The 25,732-nt window shown below is 45.3% G+C and overlaps 1 protein-coding gene across 6 annotated transcripts in view; it reads left to right on the forward strand.

The window, feature by feature from the left end:
• Window positions 1-2,144: 2,144 nt before the first annotated feature.
• Window positions 2,145-25,732, forward strand: part of ARIH1 (ariadne RBR E3 ubiquitin protein ligase 1) — a 63,835-nt gene continuing 40,247 nt past the window's right edge. The window contains exons 1-3 of one of the 6 annotated variants that reach the window (XM_054215375.1): window positions 2,543-2,625; window positions 18,836-18,957; window positions 19,271-19,369. In XM_054215375.1, coding sequence (XP_054071350.1) covers window positions 18,937-18,957; window positions 19,271-19,369 — 120 coding nt within the window. In that variant the 5' untranslated portion in view covers window positions 2,543-2,625; window positions 18,836-18,936. Of the gene's footprint in view, window positions 2,626-18,835; window positions 18,958-19,270; window positions 19,370-19,438; window positions 19,555-25,732 lie in introns of those variants that run through there. The other 5 variants (XM_054215369.1, XM_054215370.1, XM_054215371.1 and 2 more) reach the window with 5 other exon arrangements.

Below are 25,732 nucleotides of genomic sequence, written 5' to 3' on the forward strand. Positions count from 1 at the left end.
ATAAAGCAAAACCCCACTGCCCGGTCAATGCCACCTTGGCGGGCATCTGCTGCCCCATGCCTGCTCGCGTGTTGGTGAGAAGGTGGGCATGCCACCAGGTGGGCAGGACAGGGTCAGCACAGAGCCCCTGGGGGGACACACACAGTCCCCCACCCCAGGGACAAAGTGTAGGGCGAGGAGCTGGGGCTACCAACTGAGCCCCCGAGGCTCGAGAGCGTCCAGCTGGCATGTCCGAGGCTGAACAAAGCCGGAGCTATTTATATTTAGATTTATGTAGGGCAGGATGATTAATGCGCGGGCCTTTGCCATTCCAAATAAGTAGGGTAATTAGGGAACTGGCTTTATTTACTAGGTAGCTTGGCGTGAGGTGGCCTGCATGCCCAGCCCATGCCCCCCCATGCTGCTCCTGACCTGGGCAGAGCAGTGGTCGGGGACCATGGGCTGTCCCCGGCTGTGGGCCGGGGACAGCTTTGCACGACAGCTGTTTGGGGAGGACAGCAGGCAATGGCAAATGTAGCGAGCTCGCTGGAAGCAGCTGTAATTCTGTGAAACACCCGGAACTGCCTGTGTGTCTGAAGATGCAGACTGGTACCCAGCGAGGTTTCCAGAGGCATCTACCCAGGACGTCGGATGCTTAATCTACTTGGAAGCCCAAGGGCACCTGCCTGCGTCACCCTGAGCTTAAACTTGCGTCGTTGTCACACTCTCCATGCTCCAGCAGGAAGCAAACACCATTTTGGAGGCGGCTTCTAATTTTCTGCCTGTTTCACAAGGTATTTGTATTGAAGCAGGAGCAGGAAGCAGGATCCCGCTGCACCAAACACAAAGTGCCGTGGTGACTCCCATCCCAAAGAGCTGACGAAACTTGTCACACCTACGACGCATACTGCCAGGCTGAGTCTCCTCTGGCTCCTCCGGGCGTGGGGGCATCTTCATCCGGGTGGAGCAGGTGAATAATGTCACCACATCACAACGGCCCTGCTTCACCCCAGGAAGAAATGATTCCCTGGGGCATGAGGAAGGGGAGGATTAGTGCCGGTGAAGAAGGTGGCCCTGGAGCCCTCCCAGGGCTGTGCCGGCTTCTCGTCTGCAGTGCATAGCAGCGGAGGGTTTGGTATCAGCCAGCTCTCCTCTGGGCCAGGCTGCTGCCTTGTTTCCAAGCCAACCAGAGTCCCTCACGCTCCCCAAACGGCTGTGAACAATAAGCCCGGCTTGCCTCCTCCATACCAGGCCGAGCATGGCTGATGCTGGAGGCAGAGCTGCCCCGGCCAGGCCGCTGCGATGGCAGGGAAAGCTGAGGCGAAGGGTGCTCAGCCCCTTGCAGCACCCTGACGTCCGCCCTGCCCTTCGCTGCCAGCGGCTTGGTGTCCAAGCAAGAGGCCCCGTCGGGGATGAGGCCACCTGGGAATGGTGCTGGCCCCACGTCTCGCCGATGGCAGGTTCGGCCCCAGCCGTCTGTGGGAGGCAAGAAGGTCTGTCCGTGGTCTGGTGATGAAGCCGCTCGTGTATTCTTACCCCCACAAAATGCCAAATTAACAGAGAAGAAAGGGAATCAAGCCTGGCACCACTGTGAAAAACTGGTATGACTGTCTCTGCTGACCAGAAGGCAGAGCTGGAGTTCAGAGAGGCTACCCAGCAGGGCTGGGGTCCCCTCCGGGGATAGCAGGCACATGTTTATCCTATGGTTTCACATGAACTTTTGCCTGGAGGGTCTCGGGGCAATTTTAGTATGATTTTGAAGCAGAACAACCTATTTTCCCTCACATGTCCCTCACAAGTTGCTCCCCACAAGCTTTGCACCACTCCTTACACTGAGGCAGCGCTGAGGGCCTTCCCTCCGCGCTGGGCTGACAGAAGCCCTCAGGAGGGCTCTGCGCCCCCGAACCTCCACCACAGGCCCCCGCCACCCCGTGGCACCCAGGCTCGGGTCGGTAGCAGGGGGGGAAGCCGGTAAAGCCAGTAAACTGCCCCCGCTCCCCTCCTCCTGCCACACTCAACATGGCGCCGCGCCGCACTCAAGATGGCGCCGGCGGGGTGACGGCTAGTCGCGCACTCAAGATGGCTCCCGGCGCGGCGGAGGGGAGATGGCGGCGGCGGCGGCGCACGCGCGGCGCCCCGCGCGTCACGCGGCGCGGCGTGACGTGCCGTGCGTGCGCGGCGCGCGGTGACGGAGCGGGTCGGCCGCGTCCCTTTGTTGGCGGCGGCTGAGGCGCGGCGGGGCCGGCGGGGGCCCGCCGCCACCGCCGCTTCTTCAGCGCCCTCGCCATGGACTCGGACGAGGGTTACAACTACGAGTTCGACGAGGACGAGGAGTGCAGCGAGGACAGCGGCGCGGAGGAGGACGAGGAGGAGGACGAGCCCGACGATAACCTGGACCTGGGCGAGGTGGAGCTGGTGGAGCCCGGGCTGCGCGTCGGCGGGGAGCGCGACGGGCTGTTGGGCGGTGAAACGGGAGGGCTGGGCCCCGGCGGCGGTGGCGGTGGAGGTGGCCTGGGCGGCGGGCCGGGCCCCGGCGGCGGCGGCGGCCCCGAGCAGGAGGAGGATTATCGCTACGAGGTGCTGACGGCCGAGCAGATCCTGCAGCACATGGTGGAGTGCATCCGCGAGGTCAACGAGGTCATCCAGGTGAGACCCCCCCTCTTCCCGGCACCGGGACCCCGGGATGGGAAACGACACGGGGAGAGGAGGAGGGAGGCCCGCGCCGCCAACGGGCCTCGCCGCCAACGGGCCTCGCCTGAGGGACGCCGGACCCGGCCCCCCCGCGGCCTAAACAGCCCCCGGCAGGCTCAGAGGGAGCCTCTCGCCCCGCCTCGGGGGGAGAAGGGGGGTCCTCGGCACCCCCTTCCCCCGGGGAGGCCCCTCGGGGCAGGCCGGGAGCTTGCTTCCTGCCGTGGAAGCGTCGGGAAGGAGGCCCAGGGCTTTAAAAGGGCTCCTCGTTCTTTGTGTGGTTTCCAGGGAACCCGTGTGTTGCTTTTCTCCCTCTCCGTCCTCACGCTGGCTGGGCGGGGGGGCGGTTTGAGCCCCTGCGGTTCCTCGGGAAAGCCGGTGGGTCCATGGCGAGCTCTGGAATTCGAGGAGAGGCAGCCCAGGCACCGCTCTGGTTTTGCTGCGTTCTCCCTTCCCTTCCCCCCTCACCACATACAAACACGCTCCTGCTCACGGAGCTGAACCTCGTCGTGTTCGTTTCCAGCACAGACCAGGAGAGATTCGAGCAATCGCTTCCAAACGATAACTTTTTTTACCCCCAGTCTTTAAGTGTGCTGCTTAAAAATTGAAATCGAGTTCAAAACAACGTTTACTGTCTTCAGATGAAAATATCTGAGTCTTATTTGTTGGCTCTTGAGCTTTTGGAAAATACTAAGCCACTGGAACTGTTTCGCATCCCTTTTAAATGTTTATGGCGAGGTTTTGCTCCAGCTCACCATAAAGTTTCCGATGCTGTTCCCTTTTTCTGTAGGTGACCAGAGTGCGTGGGTTTTCTTTTGTTCCCGTTTACTTGATATTTTTCGGGTTATAGCAAGTAAATACAAAATATTTCTCCTTTTCCAATACACAAACAGGAATACTGTGAGAAAGTGAAATCTATGGATATTAAATATTGAAGGACACACGGTGCCCAGAAAGCAGTTGTTTTGCTAGCTGTGTGTACTTCCAGCATTGATAAATCCATTTAAATACGAGATACTTGAGAGAATCCTTTTGCCCAACTATTCTGTGCTTTACAGTCTCTATAACAGCAGCTTTCAAGTGTTGCTTTATGTGCTGTAAACCCACTAGTTTATATGGTGCTTGATGCAAACAGCTGTAAAAGTATTTGCTTACTAAATTAGTGAAGGGCATTTCTTAAGTCAAATTAAAGTTTATGACTTTAATAATAGTGCTGTATGTGTAAAGCTGAATAAAGGAGTCTGTCTAGATTAGCTGATTACCCTGCAGTTAAAGAAGATCTCATGGTTAAGTACGGATGTTTCTTTGCTACCAGTTATTGATCCTCATATAGGGAGGAAAACAAATGGCAAGTAGGCGTGCAAACAATTGGTAACTTAAAGTTTTTACTCTTTGAAGTACCGATTAAAGTGGTGAGTCTGTATTTAATGACTAAAACCGTGAAAATCATGATCCCTACTGATTGTATTGAACAGCTTCTACCATTTGTCCTTTCTTTGCGTAAGCCAAGTGGTGGAAAAGTTCCTGCCAGTGAGGAGTAGTGAGTATTGCTGCTCGTGCATTTTCCAGACCTGGTGGCACGGTGGACTTGCCTACATGTTCTTCATGAAGTGATTTCTTAGCCGAAGTCCTGTTTTCTGGTCTTTGCATTTTCCCCCCCTGCTTTTTTTACTGCCCTTGAGCTGTATGACTTGTGTGCTTGACCTCTGAGTTGCAGAACTAGTGGAGAGAAGTCGATATAGATCAGGAGATCCCTCTCCTGCTCCTGTACCTGAGGTGGTGGTGGGAGGCCTGACCCTGCTGTGGACTTGGCTGCGTTGGGCTCTGCAGAAACCTTGCAAACCACCTACACAGAACCACTGTGTCTGCTGCCTATGCTTTAGTTCCTTGTGTTAGGTTTGCAGTAGTTATTCGTGGTTTAACAGAGCAGAGTGCAGAAAGCCAGTTTCTTCAGAATGTCATGGGTAAACTCAGGATCTGAAATCAGCTTATGCCCTGGAATGTGTCAGAAGAGGGTAGGAAAACATTCAGTTGCTCTGAATTGCTTTTAAATGCCAGCTTGCTGCCATCAGATTTCTAGTCTGTTCAGAGGTAAGTGAACTGAATTCAGTTGATGCCTCAGTATTTGCTCATCCGAGCTTCTGTTGCTGGTGGTGAAATCTTCCAGGGCTCTGTTCTGTTTATTTCCTTGCTTTTGGCGCCCAACCAGGATTGCTGTTGCTGCTTTTCTGGTTCAGTAAACCTTTTCTGGAGTCACATTGGCTCAGGATCCTGCTGCGGATCCTCGGTTGCAGTGCTGTGATTCACTTGTTCCAGTCGAGTACTGGATGGCTTTGGTCTCTGTGTATCTACGTTGGGTTTGTGGTCTCAAAGGATGATGGCTGCAGGCACATTTCTTAGTGCTTGGGAACTTGTTTGTTCAAGTGAGGATGTAACGCAGAGGTACCCTGTGCCCAAAAACTTCAGCTGTAGGTCTTGCACCCTCTAATCAGCGAAGTTGCTGTTTTCTGATCAGAAGCAATGTATAAATAGGGTTTCATTTTTTCAGTTGATCATCTTTGCAGCAGCAGTGAAAGGAAAAGGTATCAGTGAGCCACGAAGTGCCTGCAAGGAGATATCTGAGCCATGGCAGGTATAACTGTCCGTATTAAATGGCCTTTGTCCGTATTAAAACACTGCATTTGAACAGTCTTTTAGCTGATAGTAATAGTGGTTGAAGGGACTGAACGAAATTTATTCTCCCATCCGTTTTATTCATTTCCAAATACATGCTGTATAAGAAAGACATGAGCTTCTCAGGACAGGGATTTGATCTGCCGAAGACTTTGCAGAAGTAGTAGCTAACTTGTGGTGAATTTACTGGTTAGAGAGCCTGTAATTCACCCTGTAGCGTGTACTGGGCTCTTGAAGATGGCCACTCAGCACCAAGCTGTTACTTTTTTTATCGCTTGGTCTTCTAAGACCACTGAACTTGCAGTGAACGAATGACTCAAATATTCATAATGTTTTGTGTTTACTCTTTCTTGTCTGTGCATAAGCAGGATTTCAGGTGTTTAATGTTGATTTTTGCAAAGCCTTTAGCGTTTATGCTCATAATCTGGTTTGACTCTGTACTGCACAACAAGAATTCTCTTTCCTCTTTGAATGCAAAAATAGGGGTATGAATAAGTCCCTTAACCTTGTGCTGTCCATTGTCTGAGGTAGGGTTTAAAAGTCCCAGCCCAGAGTATCACTTCTGTTATATCACTATAATTACATGGAGAATCATTTGACATGTTATTTTGAGTTGTAGTTGTTAAAGTAAACAGACAGATTTCTGGTGGTTTTCCAACCACTGGCAAAATAACTTGCCGAGTAACTGTAAAAACCTAGACACAGGGTTGGTGTTGAACAAAAGGCTTTCTCCTCTCAAAGGCATTTTCCGACAGTTGAACATCTTCCCCCATATTCTTCCTCTCTGAACTTTTGTCCAAATAATTTTCTGCCATCGTGATGTCTCTTTTATATGGGATTGCTATTTCCATCTTTGCTCTAGATTTTCTGAAAACAAACTTGAAAAATGTTTAGAATAGAATGTTTATTTCTACTCTGAATAGAGCATGTGATGATCTGTGTGTCTCTGGCCCAGTGTTCCCCTTGCCTTGTTGCAAGCTTGTGCCATTTCAGTATTTCTAAGTTGGGCTCGCTTCCCCTTTTCCATCACCTTTTTCTGGAGCATTCCAATGACATCATTGTGATGTCACTGACCATATTCCTTCTTTCTGCACTTTGTAATGGCGAGGCATTGAAAATACTGGCGTGGAGCTCTGAGGTGGCTGATGTTTTAAAACATGCAGAAAAGGGAGTTGAGCTTCTCTTTTTTTCTTTCCCCACCCTGCAGCAGGGAGCAGGATCCTGGACGCGGAGGTTGTGAGCGTGTCGAGCTTCAAACCTGGACTTTCTCTGGAAGGAGGTGGCATCACTGCATCCAAGAAAAGTTAATCTAGCTCAAAAATACCTTTTCTCTTTACTGTAGCGTTTAACATAAGGTTCCTCAGAGCAGAACAGGTAACGTGCAACATCACAGCGTTTGTACTGAATGTTGGTTTCTCGTTTAGATGACAAAGCTGGATGGCTTCTTTGTAAGTAAGGTCAGGCCCTAGCTGGGTAAAAGCTTTGCCGTTAAAATAAGCCAAAACCCCAGGCCACTCCTAAGTTACAATGCTGTATTTGTTAAATCTGTTGAGGAGTGGCATTTTGGAGAGGCCGGCGGAGCCGAGGCAGTGCAGATATCCCCCAGAATGCTGCAGCTCTGCCCTTAAATAGCGCTCTGTTACAGCAAGTGCGAACCCATTGTTGCTTGGCAAAAGGGGTCTTATTAAACAGTGGCTTTGGACAAAAAGTACTAATTTCCAGTCGTAACTCAGGAAATTTCCCCACTGCTGGTGTAATTCTGTGCTATGGGCAGTGTGTCCCAAATGCATTGTCTGAAATAGGAATGGCTTCCCAGTGAGCAGTGGGAATTGCTGCTGTCATATGGGGTCGTGCTTAAAACTGTATTTAATGTTAGAGATGACATCTTGAAGACTCGGAGTACTTGAAGCTGCTTGACAAGCATTAGGTAGGAGTCTGTGGGCGGCAGCACTTCAGGCTGATGCTTCTTGCATTCGGGTCCCCTTGTGCTGCCTGCACGAGGTGGATCTGCAAGCCTCTAACTTATTGTGTGGTTACTTATTTGATAATAATATTCTTGGTGGGGCCCTAAATGTTATGATGCTGGAAGGAAATGCTTTGTTAAACTTTGTGTTTCTGTCATGTGGCTTTTATAAGGTGTTTCATTACAGTAGGAATGCATTTAATATTTCCAAGGAATGGAGTAAACTTTTCTGTGACAACGCATTCCTGAGATCTCGTATAAGCGATCGCTGCGAGGCTTTTGGAAGTGACATCGTATCTGTTCCCTGGCTGCCAAGACATATAATTCTGAATATAATAGACTGGTTGTTTTTTTTTTAAATTATTATAAATTTCAGCGTTACCGTGTAGAAAAGTCATGTTCTATCTGTTATGTCTCCAGGGTAATTTAAACTTTGTACTTAAATGACCCATTTGCTCAGTGCTTTAGATTTCTGTTAGGCCAAATGTAAATGTCATAGCTGGCCATGAGTGAAAAAAAAAAGGTGATGCTGGTTTCTTTTGTCTCAACATAATTTTGCAAAAATCACAACACGGCAGCCTTGTCTCAGGGGCCTTGCGGATGCAGATGGGGACTGGTATGCATTGGGGAAGTTTTCAAAGTGAAACTGAAAACACTCTTTTGGTTTTTTACCTTCTCTTAAACATTTGTTTCAGAAAGTGAGAAACAAAATAGTAAATACAGTTATTGCTATTCCCTGTGGGTTTCATTTTAGCAAGCAGGACCATACTTGCTATGCAAAGTAGAAGTAGTATTTCTGCTATAAATTGGTAACTGGTGTGCTACAGAGAAGTCATAATTGAGACTGGAGCATTTGTGGTCCTTGATGTGAAACAATAGCTGTTTCTGGATGTTAAAAGCATAGTTAAAAATGAAATTATGGCTTATACTTTTATACTTGTCTCAAGCTCTGACTCTTTAGTTTTAGCCTTGCATGAGTCAAAGTTCATAATAGGAAATAAGACTCAAACCTCCGATGCTCTTTGTGTTCCTGTGATGTGATGTAGAAGTACAGGGCAGTCCAGTGTCTATTCAGAAATATTTCCCATTTCTTGCTTAGCACTGTTTGGCAAGCAACATTAAATTTAGGAGCATGGTGCACAGAATTTCAGTTTGATAGTCTCTGCTTCTTGTGATTAAAACTGAGGCCTAGAAGAATTCAGCATTTGTTCAAAGTGATGCTGTTCACTTGTAAGTTAAGGGTATCTCCCTGTACAGCACCTCCCCAGGTGTCCTTGGCACCTGTTGAATTGTTTTCAGTTTTCTATTTTGAAATAACCACTCTTCCCCTTTACTCCATGAATGAGATAAACAAGAATGTGGTTCTGCTGTTCGGTGTCAGGTGTAATAGAGCAATTCAAGGAAGTGAATGTTAAACTCCAAACTGCATTTGTGTTATAATAGTGAGCCAAGGTTTTCATACAGAAATAATTTGTAGTAGCCTTTTCTTTCTGGAGAACGTAGCTGCTTGTTCCTCTGCTTGGGAAAGGCTGTTTTGAATGGTTGGTAACAGTGAAAAGAATCCAAAATCTGTCATGAGAGCTGTCACTTCCCGTGGGGAAGTAACTGTGAAGGCTGAAAGTCCTCTCCCTGTGTTTCAGCCTGCAGCTTACCTGTTCGGGGTCATGCTTCCAGTCTTCTGGACTTCTATTACTTTTGGAGTTAAAGGGATCTAAAAATACTGCAAGTGATGTTTTGTTGTGTTTCTGGGTGGCTACGCTGTGTTATTGGCAGCCATAAAGAATGTTTGGAGGCTATTGCGTGTATATATAGGCATACAGTGCTGCTGAATTTCATTAAGTCATTCAGTAGCTTCGGCAATTGCAAGAAAATTGTAGCCTCATTTATTGTAAAACACACACGGAGGGTTTGTAGCTACTCAGTAATGCCAAATGGTGCATTTGAGTGCAGCCCAGAATACAGATGCCTGCATGTTTGAGAGAGGCCTGACGAGCTCCTGGAGGATATCAGTGCAGGAGGCTCCAGCGTGATGAGGAAGTGACTGACTCTGCATGAGCTGGAGGAAAAGAAAACCCCTTTTTTAATTTGATAGTGAAAATTCTGCTAACATTTAAATATCTTCATCGTCCTAGGTGTTTGCTGTTAAGAAGGTTGGAAAACTTTGAGTTTTTCTGGCCTGTGTTTGATTCCTTAGCTTGATTTTAGCTTTTGATCTTGAGCTGTGATGGAAATACTGTTTAAATGAATGCTTTGAAAATCTGCTGTTCGATGCTTCCTCAGTAGTTGAGTTTCACGTGTAACTTAGTTTGGTAGTGTTTGTACTTCACAAATTTTAGAATTTGAAATGTCCATATAACTACAAGCACTCTTTCAAAAGAAGTCCCTTGTTTACATGATGTTGCACTGCTGAGTAATTATTGTTGGAATTCAGAGTAGCTCATTGTGGTGAGGGTTCGAACCACTCTACGTACATAATGCTCAAACACAGCTATCTGCGTCAAGTCTTTTGTCTGTTTTTAGAGACTGAGAACTTTAGCCAAATGTCAGGGATTGTTTCAGATCCGAAGTCTTATGTAGAAAACTTTCAACAGTATCAGAGTCACTTGGAACAAGGAAGAAGCTAATAAACCGTATAAATACTTCTCAAAATAAATTTGCTTCTTCCCTTTGTAGCTTAGCCACCTGCTTCTGCACATGTTGGCTTACTTTGTGCAAGCGTGCTGGCCATCGTGGTGCCTTTTGGCATTGCCACTGGTCTTGACAAGCTGTTTTGGTCAGTGTTAGAGAGCTGCAGGGGCACGTAGTTGGTAGGCATTGCCACTGCCTAATAGAGAAGGAAAAAAACTCTGGAAGAACTGGGTTAGGAGGGATACGTGCAGCCCTTTGGTGTCCTCCCTTTGGACAAGCGTGAAGCCCAGACAGCTTCGGTGGCAAGCACTGCTTCTCCGTGACCGTGTTATGGAGTATGGCTCCCCTTGTTGCCAGGCTCCAGCATGTCTGTGCGATGGCAAAAGGTTGTATTCCTCTGTATATATTGGGAAGAGGAACCAAATACTGCTGCTGGGGACAGGGGAACAATTGAGAGCCCTGTGAGCAGGTGGTTCTTGGCCATAATCTAGGAGTAACTGGGCGGTGGTCTATGTACCTACCTAAAACTTGGCTTCTTCGCTTTCTGAGCTACTGATGGTTTCTAGCTGGTGCTCGTTTGTTCCTGCTGGCATATTAAGTTCTTTCCTTCCAACCTTTTTTTAAAGCATTCTTGGCTTTGTATCTTCCTCGATTTAAACTTTTACATCCCAGAGCACCTCTCGTTTCCAGGGACAAGCAGTGCAAGGATCCTGTCTTGGCCATCTGCTTCAAAGAACAGGTCTTCTGGGAAAGTACTCATGGCTGAAATGTAACAGTATGAAGGAGAAAAGGTTTTTCTTATGACTTACTCGATTCTCTGCCTGACTTCCTGGTCTGAGGCACCCTCCACACTCTGGGACACCATGAACATGCCTTTACACATGGGGAAGGGTGCGTGTTAATTCACAGAAGATCAAGCTTTGATTGCTTTGTGATTTGAGGAATTTGGGAGCTGGAGGGAGGTAATCCCCAACGTTGGAAACTAAAGGTTTGGGTATTTGCTTATTGCCTTTACAGCCCTTCAGAAAAATTGCCTGTGCTTGGTGGAGTGATATTTTGTGTGTTATTTCACCAGATGAGGGATACAGACTCTAAACTCTGTTTTCCAGTGGGTAAGTAGGAGTTCCTGCTTGGAAGGGTTCTGTTTGGGCACAGTTAAAGCCCTCTTGAAGTGGAGAACGTACACTAAAAACGTAGAACCAGCAGAATCGGTATAATTGCACCTGAAAATAGTCAACTGGCAAAATAACTGACTTTGGGTGTTAGTTCAAAGATTTATTTTTTTTAAACTTATGTCTGCCTATTCCTACTAAGGAGAAGGCATGAAGAGACTTTCTTCCAGGATAAAGAAATGTAAATTTTAAGTGGTTCTGAAGGTTTCCACTTCCTGCCTGGTATTAGTAAGCTAGGCCAGCCTCCAAAGGAGTGCGGTGAGTGAGCCCTGTGAGTGTACTAAGCTGGCAAGGTGCATTTTGACCAGTTTACCTTAGCAAAACTTTTTCAGAGGCACAGAGGAAGTAACTGGTATTTGAGCAAGTCCATTATGTAAAAATCACGGCAGGACACTTGATTTTACCATTCCTGTGCTGCTTTGTGTGTGTGGAAACTGGTGAAATAGTTACTGCGTAGTGAAGTACTTTGTTCCGGGTAACTTCCTTTTAGGGTTTCTCTTTGGTTTTTCTGAGCTAAGGCAGTACGGGCTGTTGTCGGTAGGCTCCCATTGCTGCTTGGCTTGAAAGAAACTCAAGCTTTAGGTTTCTTTGGGTATGTAATACTCATCTCAAACACTGCTTTTTGAGATTCAGGGGTGCGTAGGCACGTGCTGTTTGCAGGGTCAAATAATGAATGGGATCAGTGAACTCTGATTAAACGTGCCTCCTCTCTACTCTTATCAGTCAGCCCACTGTTTGACCCTTGCTTTGCTCCATTTGCCGAAGTGATGGTGGTTGAATTGCTCAACTCCGTACTGTCAGCAAAAGACATGCATTTGTGTCTACACCTGAAGACAATGTTTTCGTGGCCTGTTCTGGATGCACGTATAACTAAAGGTGCACATTTAACTTTTGAAAGAGCTCCGGGTAGTTTTTCAAAACTGTGATTCCCCTCTGCAGCTGGTAGCTTTGGATTGCTTGTGTTCTTGTGTCATAAAATACAAATGCAATCAGCATTCCTTTGTCTGGCAGATAGAAATGTGGAGAGGGATTAGGGGAAAACAGGAAAATTCACATAAGTAAACAGTTTCCCTTGCAGTGAGCTTTCCTGTGTGGGAAGAATAACTTCAGAATAAGTTAACTCCTAATAACCTCCATCCTAGTCAGGCTCAGGGATCTGAGAAACAGGGAGGTGGAAGGCATGGTTTGGAAAGAAGAGGAGTTAAGGACCTCTTCTGGGAAGATGGGAGACTGTGTGGGAGAGCCTTCTCTCGAGGAGGTAACCAAAGGAGAAACCTCACGAGGCCTGCCAAGGTTGACTCCAGAGGAGGTGCTCAGAAGTGACGGAGCTTTGCTTGATAAGTATTAAAACTAGGCTGAACAGCAACTTTTAATTGAAAAGATAAGAAGAACACCCCAATGCTACGTTAGCAGCGTCATTTCTCTTCTGGGAGCTCTGGCAGGCTCTAGTAAGCCCTGGCCGTAATTCCTTATCTTAAAGTGAAGAGTGAGGGTTCTCATTCTGCATTCCTCTTCACCTGAATAAGTGACCCCAGTAGATGTTGTTAATGGGAAGTTTGCTTTTGTGTGAAGTTGAAGGTCTTTGAGGTAGAACGCCATCTAGTATGCATACAGGAAAATAAAGTAACAATTTCTAAGTACTTTGAAGAGCTGATGAACAACTGTGTCTGATGTCTTTGTTTTGGTAGTTTGTTAATACTTCTGTGATGACTGAAAGGCTATCTGAGCAAATTGGGGTGGTATTCTGCAATTTATACATAGTTTATATATGCCTCAGCATGTTCTGTAATAACCCTTCACTTTATTTTACTTGGTAAAATGATGTGTTGGAAACTTCCTTATTTGTATTGTTAGGAGAGCTGAAATTAATACTTGAAAATGTACTCCGCTGTATTTTTATGTTGGCTGATGACAGTTGATAGATAGTAAATGCAAGTGTAGTTCTGTATAACAGCAAAGATAGAGTATAATGTGATACAAGTCTTGGACTATTGCAGTTTAGGAAGTTAAGATGCTTTGCCTTCAACTGGGAATTCTGTATTGAGGTATGGAAATGGGTTCAGAGAGTGTATGGAAACTGGCATGATGCTTGAGAACCTGGTGAAATGCTTGCTGCTTGGATGGCTTTTGTCATTTCTGAATCTCTCATCGACTTTGTGTCGTTAATCCACTTTGGGGGTTACTGTTTGGGAACTAGCTTTGTATATCCAATGCTTATTTTTTAGCTGGGGTGAGAGCTTCTAGGAGGGGAACAGAGTGCACAGCCTTGGAGCTGTCTTCAGGGATGCCTGGGATGGCTGATCCTGTAACTATCTGGAGGGAGGGTGCTTGGAGATGTTTGGGATATCTATCATTCTTATGTACCCTAGCGTAATTCCCCTGCCCCGTGTCCTGCTGTCGCTTGCCAGGGTATCTCTGCAGGCAGGCAGCGCTGTGATTTGGAAGAGGCTGGGTGCCTCTAAGTGCACCTAATTATCTGTCAGTCATTAGCGTAATTATTCATATTTCTAGCCTTCACATCAGTTATAAAGCAGGACTGATTAAGTGGGTTTTTTCTCTTGCAGAAGCCCAGTGTCAGATGATTGGTAGTAATATTTAAACAGGAAAGCAACAAGGAATATCCTTGTCAGGTGGTGCACAGTCTATCAAATACAAAATTGCTTGTCCAGGTTTGTTTCCTATTCCCCACAGAAAGGGAGATGTTACAGGTGCTTCGGAGGGCCTGCTGGACACACTTCTGGTTTATCTCAACTGCTTTAGAAACACTTCTGATTAAATGAGTGCAGGTTTGTGTAGAGGCAAGTCTTTAAAGCCCTTAAATGAGAAAATGGTGAAGAAGTTGGAGGTCTCCTATTCTTCCCCACTGCTGTATGACTTATGTTTTGTTATTTAAATGAGAAAATGGTGAAGAAGTTGGAGGTTTTCTGTTCTCTCCTGCTACTGTACGACTTGTGTTTTGTTATTTCTGTATTGAATCCCAACGGAGTATTTTCTCTTAACTCGAGGGAGCTCAGGTAGTTGGTTAAAAGTACCTGCAGCAGTTAGAGACTGCAGTTACAATTTTAGGTATATCTTGTTAAAGGATGGGAATGAGAACAAACAAGAGAATTGATGAACTCTTCCTGGCTCCAGAATATCCTTTCTTCAAAGGTGGCTTCTGCCGAGCCCTCGGAGGAAAAAGTTTTGGGGTGTAAACAGGCAAAATTACTTCTTGTAGCGGAAATCTTGGTTCATAAAATAGGATCTTGCCAGGGCTCTGTTTTGTTGGCTATAAAACTAAGTAAGACTAAATGAGCGGAGTATGGTAAATAAACTGCAAAGTCATCATTAAAAAATGGTCTGAGCTAGAAGAGACTTGTTGGGAAAAGGATGCTGGCAGATTTTCCTAGTGCAGATGCAGCTTCTGCCAGCAGAAAAAAGTGCTTCTGCAGGTATAGCTGCTTTGTGCAGGGAAGTGATATAAGCTCTAACCGCATCTGCTCTGGGGCTTTTGCCAGAGATTACATCCCCCAAGACACTGCTGTATTGGCAATGATTTCCTGAGCCTATCTAGCTTAAAAGTGTTAAGATGGCTAAATTATATATTCCTTTTCTTTTTCATACTTGATTGAGGATTGTAGACCAAGGCATAGGTATCACTTGGGTAAATTTACTGACTGTTTGTCAAGGTGGCATCATGTATGTCCAAAACATATCTTGCCGGTAAATACTTCAAAGGGTTAAGCTCTTCCTGTTTTGTATTGCATTGCAATTTGGCAAGACATCCGTCTTTCTGCTGCATGATGCAGAGATGAGACATGGGCAAGGTCTGCTGTTGGAAAATGAGGTGGTGGCGGTAAGAACTGGAATCCAGTTGTGGAGATGGATTGCTAAATGGGGATGCTCGTTAAATCTGTGCTGAATGATGACTGACTGCTGTGACATGGCATGGAATTGTGTACCCAGGTGCTTCATTTAGCCAGGTATGTGCGACAGTAAACAAGTTCAGGGCCTTTGTGCAGTGATGGGGAGATGAAGTCAGCCCAAGGGAGGTGGGCTTTTTCTTTCCTAAAGTGCTATAGAGTGTGTTGCTGCTTCAGTGAGTGGGTAAAATTTCCTCTCTGTCCAAGTGAAATGTGCTGGAGAGGGATTGGTTCATAAAAGTGGGTGCTGCTTTGAGGAAGGGACAAAATCGGAAGCGATAAGGGACAGAGAAGTGAAGAGAAATACCCAGTGCTTGGATGCTCACCAAACCGAGCCCCGGCGGAGAAAGATAAGATGGAACAATGTTAAGGACTTTTTTTTTTTCCTCCATAAAAATTCTCTAATGCTGTTGTAAAGTGCCACTGGCTAAAAATTCCTCGGCAAAACCTTTGTTTCTCATCAGTCATGTTGACTCTGAAGGGGTTAACTGTTGCATGCCACCAGTGGCCATGTGTCAGAATGCATTTGAGCTAACCTGGCCATTGCCACAAGAGGAACTTTTAATTGGGATGGCTTTTGTTTAGTTTTCATGGTAGATCTTTAACTTACTGATTTTTGTGGGTGCTGCTTTATTGTGCTCATGGAAGAAGTTATCGTGCCTTACCATTTTCTTCTACCTGTCCGTATATTTGTTGGAAAATGTTAATTATAATGTTCTGAAGCAGAAGTCAGGGTGCAGGACACAGGCTGCACAGACATGTTACTTGAAGATTTTTGTATAGTGAGTATTTCCCCCCAAGTACCTGCAAGTCTGAGAGCTCTGGCTTCTGCTGCAGGAGGTGGCCTGTCCATTTGCTCTCATTCTTGTCAGAAGAGGAAAACTGTGTAATCAAGCACTGCAATAACAGCCGGGTGAGAAGAACCGTGTGTTTGTGCTGGCAGTGCACTATGGGGTAACGCTGTTCACGGTCAGGGGTAATCCTGGAAACAACTGATTTTGAGGAATCAATTCAATGGCAGTTGTCTTGAGGTGATGTACAGTTTGGCTGGATTATATCTTTCTTCTGTGATAAACAACTTACCTGTCTTTGTGTTTGAGCATACTGTGGTGGAATAGATGTTCTCCATTAGTGCCCAGTAACAAAAGCAGATGGGAGACGGATCACCCAGCAATTTGAGACTTAACCAGCATTTGAGAGACACATTTATGCTGAATATCCTTGGGGTCTGATCCTCTGCTTGCACCCTGTCTAAAAAGAGGACAGCCTTTCTTTAAGCATCATCTGGAAGGACCTTTGAGACCAAGAAAAGGACAATTTGAGAGACCTTTGCAGAGAACTATACAACTTAATGCAGAAAATCAATGAGGTTGTTTTCTTGGCACATGTTTGAGCCTGCAGACAGACCTGCTACGGAAACTGTCTATGGAAAAAGAACACAAGTTATTGGGAACTTACCCTTCCCAGTATTGCTGTGATGTCAAAAAAAAAAAAATTCTCATTCTTTCAGAGTCTGCCCAGCTTCTACACACTTCAAGTATGCCATGGTATCGTTATTTCTTCAAGTTATCCTAGGGGAAAAGTCTTTTGACATCAGGAAATACTATAGGATACTCTTCTAGGAAGGACTTTGCAGGTGTGTTGGTTTTTTTTAAATGGAATAGGCATTTTTCTGTTACAGCAGACCTTCATGAATGAGGCATGATAACAGATCTTCAGGAATGAAGCGATAGTTTGGCCTTTTTGAAAAAGGCATGCGGTATGCTCTTGTATATTGTGCTGTAAGATACTTTATGTAAAAGGGCCTTCAAAAAAAGCAGGTTCTCTAAACCATTCTGTGGGGCTGTATGACTCTTGTGTGGTACAGATATTTTTGCTAAGGTAAAGTGTGACTTGTGATACCTCCACTGATCTGCTAATAACATCCTCCTAAGACTTACTGCCCATCCAGTGCCTGTTGATGTGTTGATGCCTTTGTTCTTAAAGCAGCCAAAGTGAAGTTCTGTTATCCAAAGGGCACGCAAAATCCACAGAAAAGTCCCAGCTATTGCTGACCAGTAAGTAGTTCACAGTCCAGGGTGGGCCTGTTCCTTAAATTACCTGAGCTGCTGGAGACCAGAGCTCGTGGAGAGCAGTTCTGCTACTGATGGGGAGGAGCAGTGCCACTTTCCGACAGATACATCGAACCCATGAAATGGGTACAGCCCCATGGGTGAATCTGGTTCTGGATCAGAATCTGGCAGTATACAATGCTGGCTATGGTGGAAGAGTAAAATTATTTACGGATATGTATTTGAGTGAAGGAAAAGGAGGGAAAGCTTTTTTCTTTTTTGAGACACCTCAGATTTCTATAAAATGATTTAAAGGAAAAAGTAGTTGTAAAGTAACATTCCTCTTACAGCTTTATTCCTTTACTGTCTGTTTCTGCCTGCAAACAGGACAGTTTCTGTAGCTCCCATTGGCAGACCTGTACTCTCCCCGCAATATACAGTTCATTCAGAAGTTGAGTCACTGGGGAAAGCGTTCCCCTGAAACCCAAATGCAGTGCTTTGAGTTGTTTTACTTGTATGAACTTGATGGGTAGCTGACCTGACATATGCCACTTCTAGTCTTTCCAACATTGACTAATAAAAGACTAAAGTGTATTTCTGTCTTGCTGGCCTCATGACTTGGTTACATTGAGGACACATCTTTGTAGAGATTGGCAGTATTCCAAGAGTTTACTGTCAAAAATCGTATGTTTGGTAGCCTGGCTGAATGTAGCCCCCAGACACTGTAATGATGATACAGACAGGGCTAGGTCCTGTTCCTTTTAGGAGCTGGACTTCAATCCTCAGCAGCCACCTCCCTCGAGATCTGTCTTGCAAATCCAGAAAGCTTTTGGAAGAAAGATGGCAAACTGTTGCAGTTGTCTTCTTGATGAGAAACTGTCTTTCTGGATTTTGCTTTCTGAGATGAAAGCTAAAGTTGCTGGTAGGATGATGGAGGAGAAGTGTGAGACCTCTGACTGTGAATTATACCTCCCCATATGCTTTAAAGTCTTTGGGACAAGATGATTTGGAGAGTCTGTTGACGTGGGAAGACCCAACTTTGATGTGCCTGGCACGTGGCTTGTTGCAGACTGGTTTCACAAACAATTTTCTTGGAAGCAAGTCCCTGTTGTCCCAGTTGTGCCAACTCGGCTGTCTGGCCACGTGGCGATCCCGGTCTGGGTTGTAACAAACCAGCAACCCCCTTAACCCGGGTCAGCTTCTCTGTCTGGTTCATTTGTAGCCGTGCAAGTAGTCGTGCTCCCATCACCGAGTGGGCAGTGACAGACCCAGGAGCCAGCGGCTCCATGAGGTTGTATTGCTGCTGAAGCAGATCCCTTCTGAGCTGCTCTTTCTTGGTCTGGTGGCGATGGGATGCAGCTTCTTTGGATTAGGCTCTGAAAAGCATGTTTTACTGCCCTATTTCAAAGTAAAATAATAATCCAAGTAGCTGTTACTTTATGTCACAGACAAGAATAGAGTTGGTGCACAGCTAAGCCCTTCTGGGTTTCTGGAGTCTTCCTCAGTGCCTCTAAAATCTTGTGCAAGGGAGGAGATTTCTTACCTGGTTTTGATCAACCTCTGCTCTTAGGCTAAACCGAGGGGGTTTGGTACGTATTGCCCAGTCACTAAACTCCTCTGCCTTTGTTCAGCATTGTTTCTTTCTGTAGCAAAGCATGCTTTTGCATTCCTCTTGAACCAACATACTCTATTTTCTTCAAGACCCACGCTAGTGAGTTGTCATACTGGTTTGAGACCAGTTTGATGCACCAGTTCAGTGTATCTTTTCTGGTCTTCTAGAGACTGTTGGTCTGAGAGATCGTCGTGTGGGACTAAAAGCATGAAATGCTGCTGCTTGGGGATGCTTGTGGTCTGGGGAAATCCAATGGTTTTCCTGTTTGATGAAGCTGGATCCCTTTGTGGTACGTGTATAGGAACAGTGCAGTAACTACCTGGTGTGTCAAAATGAAGTGTAGAGGGGTGAGAACTTTTACAGGGTTGGGGTCGTGTATGATAGAAGGGGAATAACAGAGCCTGGGGGTCTGGAAGAGCAGTGGTGTATAAAGTCAAGAGGAAGGGGGCTAAAATGTGCTTTGTGGACTCCGCTTGTGCGAGGAGTAGTTATGGATGACCAGGGAAGGTGACTATGTGTTGTTTGTGATCGGGACACAGAGGTCTGTTACTGTTTTTTCTAAATAGTCATCTGTTTGTTTCATTGATTTCTCATCCTGCCAGAAGCAATGCTGTGAGGCACTGGATGTTGACTGTAGATTCGGCACGAGGAGGAAGTTGGTGATTACCAGGGACCTGGACTCTACCTGGAAGAACCTGCAGGTCCTTTACGTTCGGGATAGCCAAAACTCTTTTGGGGCTTTTAATATCACCCCATCCACAGCCTAGCTGCAGTGCTGTGTACTGTTTTCTGCCTCCGCAAGGGGAGATATTAAGGAGCTACTGCAATAGTAAATGGGAAGAATTATATGGAAATGGTGCCATCACCTTCTCCTACTCTTTTTAAGGCAAGTCTTTGCAAATTCATGAGTGGGAGGCAATGGGTTGAATAAACCCATTCTGAAGCGTACTCTGGCACCCATGTGCTCCCACTCCGCTTCTCTCAGTATGTCAGCGGCAACTCCAGAAACCAGAGCTGTGGCTTGTGTTGCTTACACAGATTTGCTGAGCTTTTGCTCATACATTGGGATTTCTTGTGGTGGGAGACACCAGGAGGAATGAAATACTTTGGGTGATACTGCCTTTGTGGGCAGTAAAACAATAGTGCTCCTTAATCTAAAAGAATTAAAAGTGAGAAGTGGTTTGTGAAAGCGTGTACATTTGGAGACTTTCTGTTCCATAGTGCTCAAGGAGCGTACGGCAACAAAACTTGCTGGAATTCACAGGGCCTCTGTGATGGGTCTTTGGTCTTTAAAGGTTTGACTTTATACTCCAGAACTGTAGCAAAAGGAAGTAGAAGCTAGAATGTTCTTCAAATTAAATGTATAAAATATGGGTTAACATTTCTCTGTATCCTGTCATCAAACCATAGATCTCCTGGTAGGGAAGCAAGTGTAGCTGAAATATTGGAAAATACCTTCCCTGATCGTAGCCTGTGTGCAGTTTTTAATTAGTGTTGAGTTGGTGGTGGAGCTTCTGCAATCATCTGAGAGCCAGTGCTACCCAGCGCACTTGAGCAACAGGGCAAATCCATCCCATCTTCTTTTGTTTAGAAGTATTACAGTGTGAATTCAGTTTTTGCATTTCCAAATTGGCTAATTCATCACGGAGTTGTTGCTTTAGTATTTATTTTTCCTTTCTGATTTTAAAAGCTTAGTTAGACAATGGATCTTTGTTGTGGCTCCTAATCATTAACCTGAAAACTTTCCAAAAGGCTCAGAGAAAATGTAAAGCAGCTGACTGCTTCATTTCTGCCTCTTGAACCAATTAATTCAAGTAATAGAGTTTTCTCCGAAGTTGCTTTTTATTATCTTCCTCTGCTAAAAGAGTGGATGTTCATCAGAGCTAAAAACAATCAGTAAAGTGCAGATAGGTTACTATGAACTGAGATCATCATATCAAGCTGCCATTTGGTGCCATCATGTAATGGTACTAACTCAGTAATTCTGTAAAACTTAATTTTCAAAATTAAGAGCTGATGTGTGAAGGGAAGTTAATGAGATGAAGAAAGATGTAGGAAGCCAAGGAGATGATCAACATTGAAGCTGAAGCCTGTGCATGTGTTAATGGGAAGTTACAGTGGGGTGGTAAATGCCAGCTGGAGGACAGCAGTGGCTGGCAATGCCAGAGGGAAGTAGCCTGGCTTCATGCGGAATTGTGTGGAAATGCCAGTAGCTGGAAACAGGTAAATATCTGGTTGAAGCACAAGTGGGTAATTCAAAAAAAGTCACTTAGTGTGGCTTCAGTGGGGCTGTAGGGTGGAAAAATCACATCCTCGGTGGGTGCATAAAGATTGACTAGTACTGATTTTGTTGTTATTATTTATAACAGGTGTTTGGAAGATGAGAAGGATCTCAGATTCACCTGTGGGTGTTTTAGTGGCCCCATAAACCATGAGATGGCTAATGGCAGAAATGTACCATGGTGTGATTCTCTCCAAGGCCTCAGGGGATGGCAGAGGAGGGTATGGATGGGTGGTGGTGGAACGATCTGTTTCGCTGCTGTCCTCCTCTTCTCCTAGCAGCCCTCTTACAGTCTCTCTGTAATCGAGCCAGGGAATATTAGATTACACAGAAGTTTTCCAGCAGCTTCTCAGGGTGCTCAGTTAGTGGTGTTCAAAAACTAGTAAGTTTGAAGATAGCCTCTTTAGGAGATCACATCCTGGAAGCACGCAACACTTAGATCTCACCTTCTGCATTTGGTTCCTGGGAGTTTTATTAAGCTGCTAGAAATGAGTTTTTTGTGCTTGTAAGATTTCCTGTAATTGTCTCCTGAAAGAATAGATGCGAATGGATCTTCAGAAATGAAGGTCACGTAGTGCACTTGCAAAACAATGCAAACGGTACGATCACAGCCTTACTGTCAGGTGATTTGGGCTAAAAGCTTATTTAAAACACTTTCTGCTCCGTATGTTTATGTTTAAGGTTATCTGTATGGGGCTGGGGGAGATGCAGGAGAAGAGCAGTGGTGTTACTGCAGAATTTTCGGCTGGTGTCCACTTTATTACCTGACGTAGGAAGCAGCTGTACAGTCTCTGGTCTGTTGTGTTGGTTGCCCTTGTTCTGTGCTGTGGGTGGAGAAGGAGCTGTTGTTCTTCAGAAAGGAGTGTCAGTGGGCAAACCTGTTGGATTTTCAAGTAATTGAAGACTTTTGGGGATTTCCGCTCCTGCTTGGTGGTGGCACTTAATACAATTGAGTATTACGTGTTTTTATCGGTCTTGATGTTTTGGGCATGCCTGTCTGCATGCCACCTCCATGACCTGGAGTCATCTGGAGAGGAGTGGGGAAGAACATGCAGCACATCTGATGATGCTGGTCTCCAGGGTGCTGATGGGCTACAGCTGAGGCAAGCCAGAAGTCTCTCTTAATTTATCAAGAAATCTTTTAAACCTTCCCATGGTGAGGTTGCTCTTACTCTACCTGCTAACATAACATGTGACGTGTTGGTTATTATTTTATTAATGCTTCCTTCCATGGTGTGGCGTGCATGGTGACAACTTTGGAGATGCCGTTTGATCCTGCACATGCTCGAAGGGCAGCTGGGATTTCCACTTGGTGTGCTCTCCTCTTGGCAAAGGCTGGCTTTTTGACTGATTAAATATTTACAGTGGTGGTGTGACATGCTGTCCCTAGATGACGCTTTACTGGAGCAAATGTTTGTGCTGCTTGGTTTCAGACAGGCTTCCGACCTGTTCTTTTGATGGCTCTTCACCAGCGTTTGCATCACCACCAAGCAAAACTCTTACTCTTTATTCTCAACCAACTTGAAACCAGTTGTTTTCCTTCTGCAGGGGAATTCAAATATGGTCTTGTGTTATTTATGCGCCTGTGGAATATAACTGGATGTTGCTGAGGTTTGAACCATTTACAGATGTGTGAAGCTTGGGCGAAGCCAATGTTTCTGGAGCATCTACTTTGATTCACGAGTGCGAAAGCAGTTGTGTAGAAAACCAAACTGGACGCAATATCAAACTGGTATTGCTGTACGGAGTCTGAAAAAGCTGCTGCTATTGGGAAATTGATGCCGCAATTTTAATTTCAACATTTTTCATGCTAAAGCTGTCATGTTTAGAAAACAAAACCAGCCATGAAATGGAAAGAGGGAAAACAAAAAATTTATTAATACCGTATCTCAAGGAGGTGGAAAGAACCTGGCTGGAGAGTGGAGCTTAAGTTGTTCTTAAATGGTCTTTATCTGCACTGAATGCTGAAACTGAAACAGGAGCGTGATGAGAAGCTGAACTCTAAAATAAGCTTTTGTCGATAATAACCGCAAGAATTAACTGCGCAGCTTTTCTTGATGGATGAAGACATGTATAGATCAAGTACTGCAAACTGTCATTCAGCAAATTATGCTGCTTGGAAATTCTGATTTAAGCTAATGTCCTAATAATCTTTAATTTATAATTCAGTTACGCATTTAAGTGCATCCAGGTTCCTCCTTCCAATTCATACTTTCTTATTTTGACAGCAAAAAGAATTTAACGCTGATACTAGTGACCAAGCTTCTAGTTCAATTAAATTTTATTAAATGAAGGGGGTTTATTTCGATTAATAATGCTGCTTTGGAGAAGTCCAGGCCTTTGCAGGGTTTACTGTCCCTGTATCTCCCTCTTGCATTGGTGTGCCTGAGTGTGGCAACATAGATAATGATAATAAATGAAAACACCTCTGGTGAAAAGCGGTGGTGAAGTGGGATCTGTTTGAAGAACATCTGTGACTTAGCTGCTTTGTTAGCCTAAAAAAAAAAAAAAAAAAAAATCACTGCCAAAGGACTGTCTGTGTCTCTCTCCAGGCAGGGCTTTATTATGAATGTTTCGTTAGGCAGATAGTTGTGACAGCAAGAATTTCGACAAAATGGCTGCTTTCCTTGGGTTTCATTCCTATCTGGCTATCAACAGGCTCGCTGCCCCGAGCTCCAGGCAATCTTCCTCGGCTTCGACATGTAAAATTGAATAGGTGGCTGTTGTAAATTAGCTCTGCTGTTTCAGCTTTCATAAAGCCACATTTGGAGGAAAATGGAGCGTTTGAACATGTTTGCTTTTTCCCTTGCTCGCCGTCTGGTTTTGGTTGCTTTATGTATTACAATTTTTCTTTGTAACCAGCAAATACCCTTTGTAAAAGCACACTTCTCCCTGCTGCAGCTTCGAGCCTGAGTATTAAATCCCGTCTGAGCAGCATCATAGCCTGTTCATAACTAATCTTTGTGGTGTAAGAGTTGTAGACGCTAATCCTGGGTGCCAGTCGAGAAGCCCATCCAGTTTTGGAACAGAAACGATAACGTACCAGTGCTGCGTAATCTGGTGGTGGTTAAATATTCTGTTAACTTTGACGGCGCTGCGCAGAGCCAGTATCCAGAGTCATTGCTGAGGGCTCCTATGGCAGCGACAAGGCTGATATGGGGCTGTAACAGAACCGGTGTCAAAACATCAAATTATTTTGGTGGTGTTGTTTGAACCCCGTATGAGCGAGTTGCAGGACAGAGCTGCTGTGCAGCAGCTGCCCTCTCATTGTGATAGATGCTGTGATTCACTCCTCCCTAGCTGCTCCCAAATAATTGCGAGGTAAGTGTGCGCATGCAAGCAATTAATGCGGAGCAGCTGTTATCCGGTGCCTTGTCGGTGTGCCTTGCCTTAAATTAGAACAATCCTTAATGCCAGAGGTTTTTGCATTTGTATTTAACTGTGGTTTACATTATGCAAACCAAGCCTCTTAGTGCTGCCTGCCTCCCTGTGCCATGTCTGCTCAGGCCGTATTGCTGGCCACGCCACGTACGAGCAAGGGCAAATCCTCGCCTTCTGTATCGGTCAAACAACTAGTTAAATTGTAAATACTAGATCTCAGATCTAGTGGCAAGCAGAGAAAGTGGGCAACCCAGCTATTCTGCTAGGAGCTTGCCATGCTGCTGGTGGTTTCTTTTATTTAAAATTAACTTGTTGAACAAATACTGCTGTAGCTAGAGGAGGCTAAAGCCCGACAAGCCACTAAAAGCTACCCCCCACTTTGTGTTATAATATACCGAGCCAACAGTGCTGGTCTCTGAAGTATCATCCTAAATAATGTGCTGTTTTGTACACTGCCGTTGCAGTGGGAAAACAGCTTGCTTTTTGTGATGCTGGGATGCTTTGGGAGGGGTGTGTGTGTGCCTGATCCAGGGAAACTTGTTTTGGAAAGCTGTGGTGCCACTTTGTTGGGAAAATGGAGAAGCCACAGATGAAACAAGACCCTTTTGTTCTTCATGGGTACTTGTCCTTTGGTGAGCAGTATTTGCTGGGTTTGCCTCGTGGCACTCCATAGCCACTGCAGACCCTTTAGTTCCTTATGAATAAGGCATAACTTACCCTTCGATGAAGGGGGAACCTCTCTTGTTGTCGTCTTTAAGAAAAAAAACTCAGACAGAGACCACTACCTTGGTTGCCTCTTAGCCTATTAAGTGATTAATAGGTATTCCCAGAAGTCTTAATACAGTGGCCAAGTGGGCTGCTATAGCAGAAGGTAGGACAAGACTTCAGGCTCGTTTAAAGCTTTTGTAATGCTGTTGCTTGAGAAGTTGAGAAAATACTGATTCTTTGTGCACCCTTTCGGCAGATCTCTGGTCCGAGTGGCGAATCCTTATGTTTGAGAAGAGCTTCTTGCTTTACTACCTGAAACTCATTTGTGATTCTAGAGCATGACAGGGTTGAAATAATGTGTTTTATGGATGTGAGTACTGGAAGGATTGCATGGAGAAACCTATCCGTGCTCTCTGCCTGGTGAGTTCAGCAGGAGATAGCCCGGTTTGATGCAAGACTTGTCCTGGACCATGGAAATTTTTTTAAAAAATAAAAGTTGTACTGGCTATAGGAGCTGATATCATAACCAAGATAAATCTAGAGATAAGATCAGTTTGTTTCCTGAAGTATATTTTCATCTTTGATTAATTTGCTCTAGGAAGCGTGCATGTTTAAGTGAGGTATTAGGAGCTGCTTTAGGTACTGCTACATAGTACAGATAGTACAACAAAAAGAGATGTTGTGGAGGCCCAAA

This window comes from Rissa tridactyla, chromosome 9 (assembly GCF_028500815.1).
Source record: "Rissa tridactyla isolate bRisTri1 chromosome 9, bRisTri1.patW.cur.20221130, whole genome shotgun sequence".
In the NCBI taxonomy this organism is placed as follows: domain Eukaryota; kingdom Metazoa; phylum Chordata; class Aves; order Charadriiformes; family Laridae; genus Rissa; species Rissa tridactyla.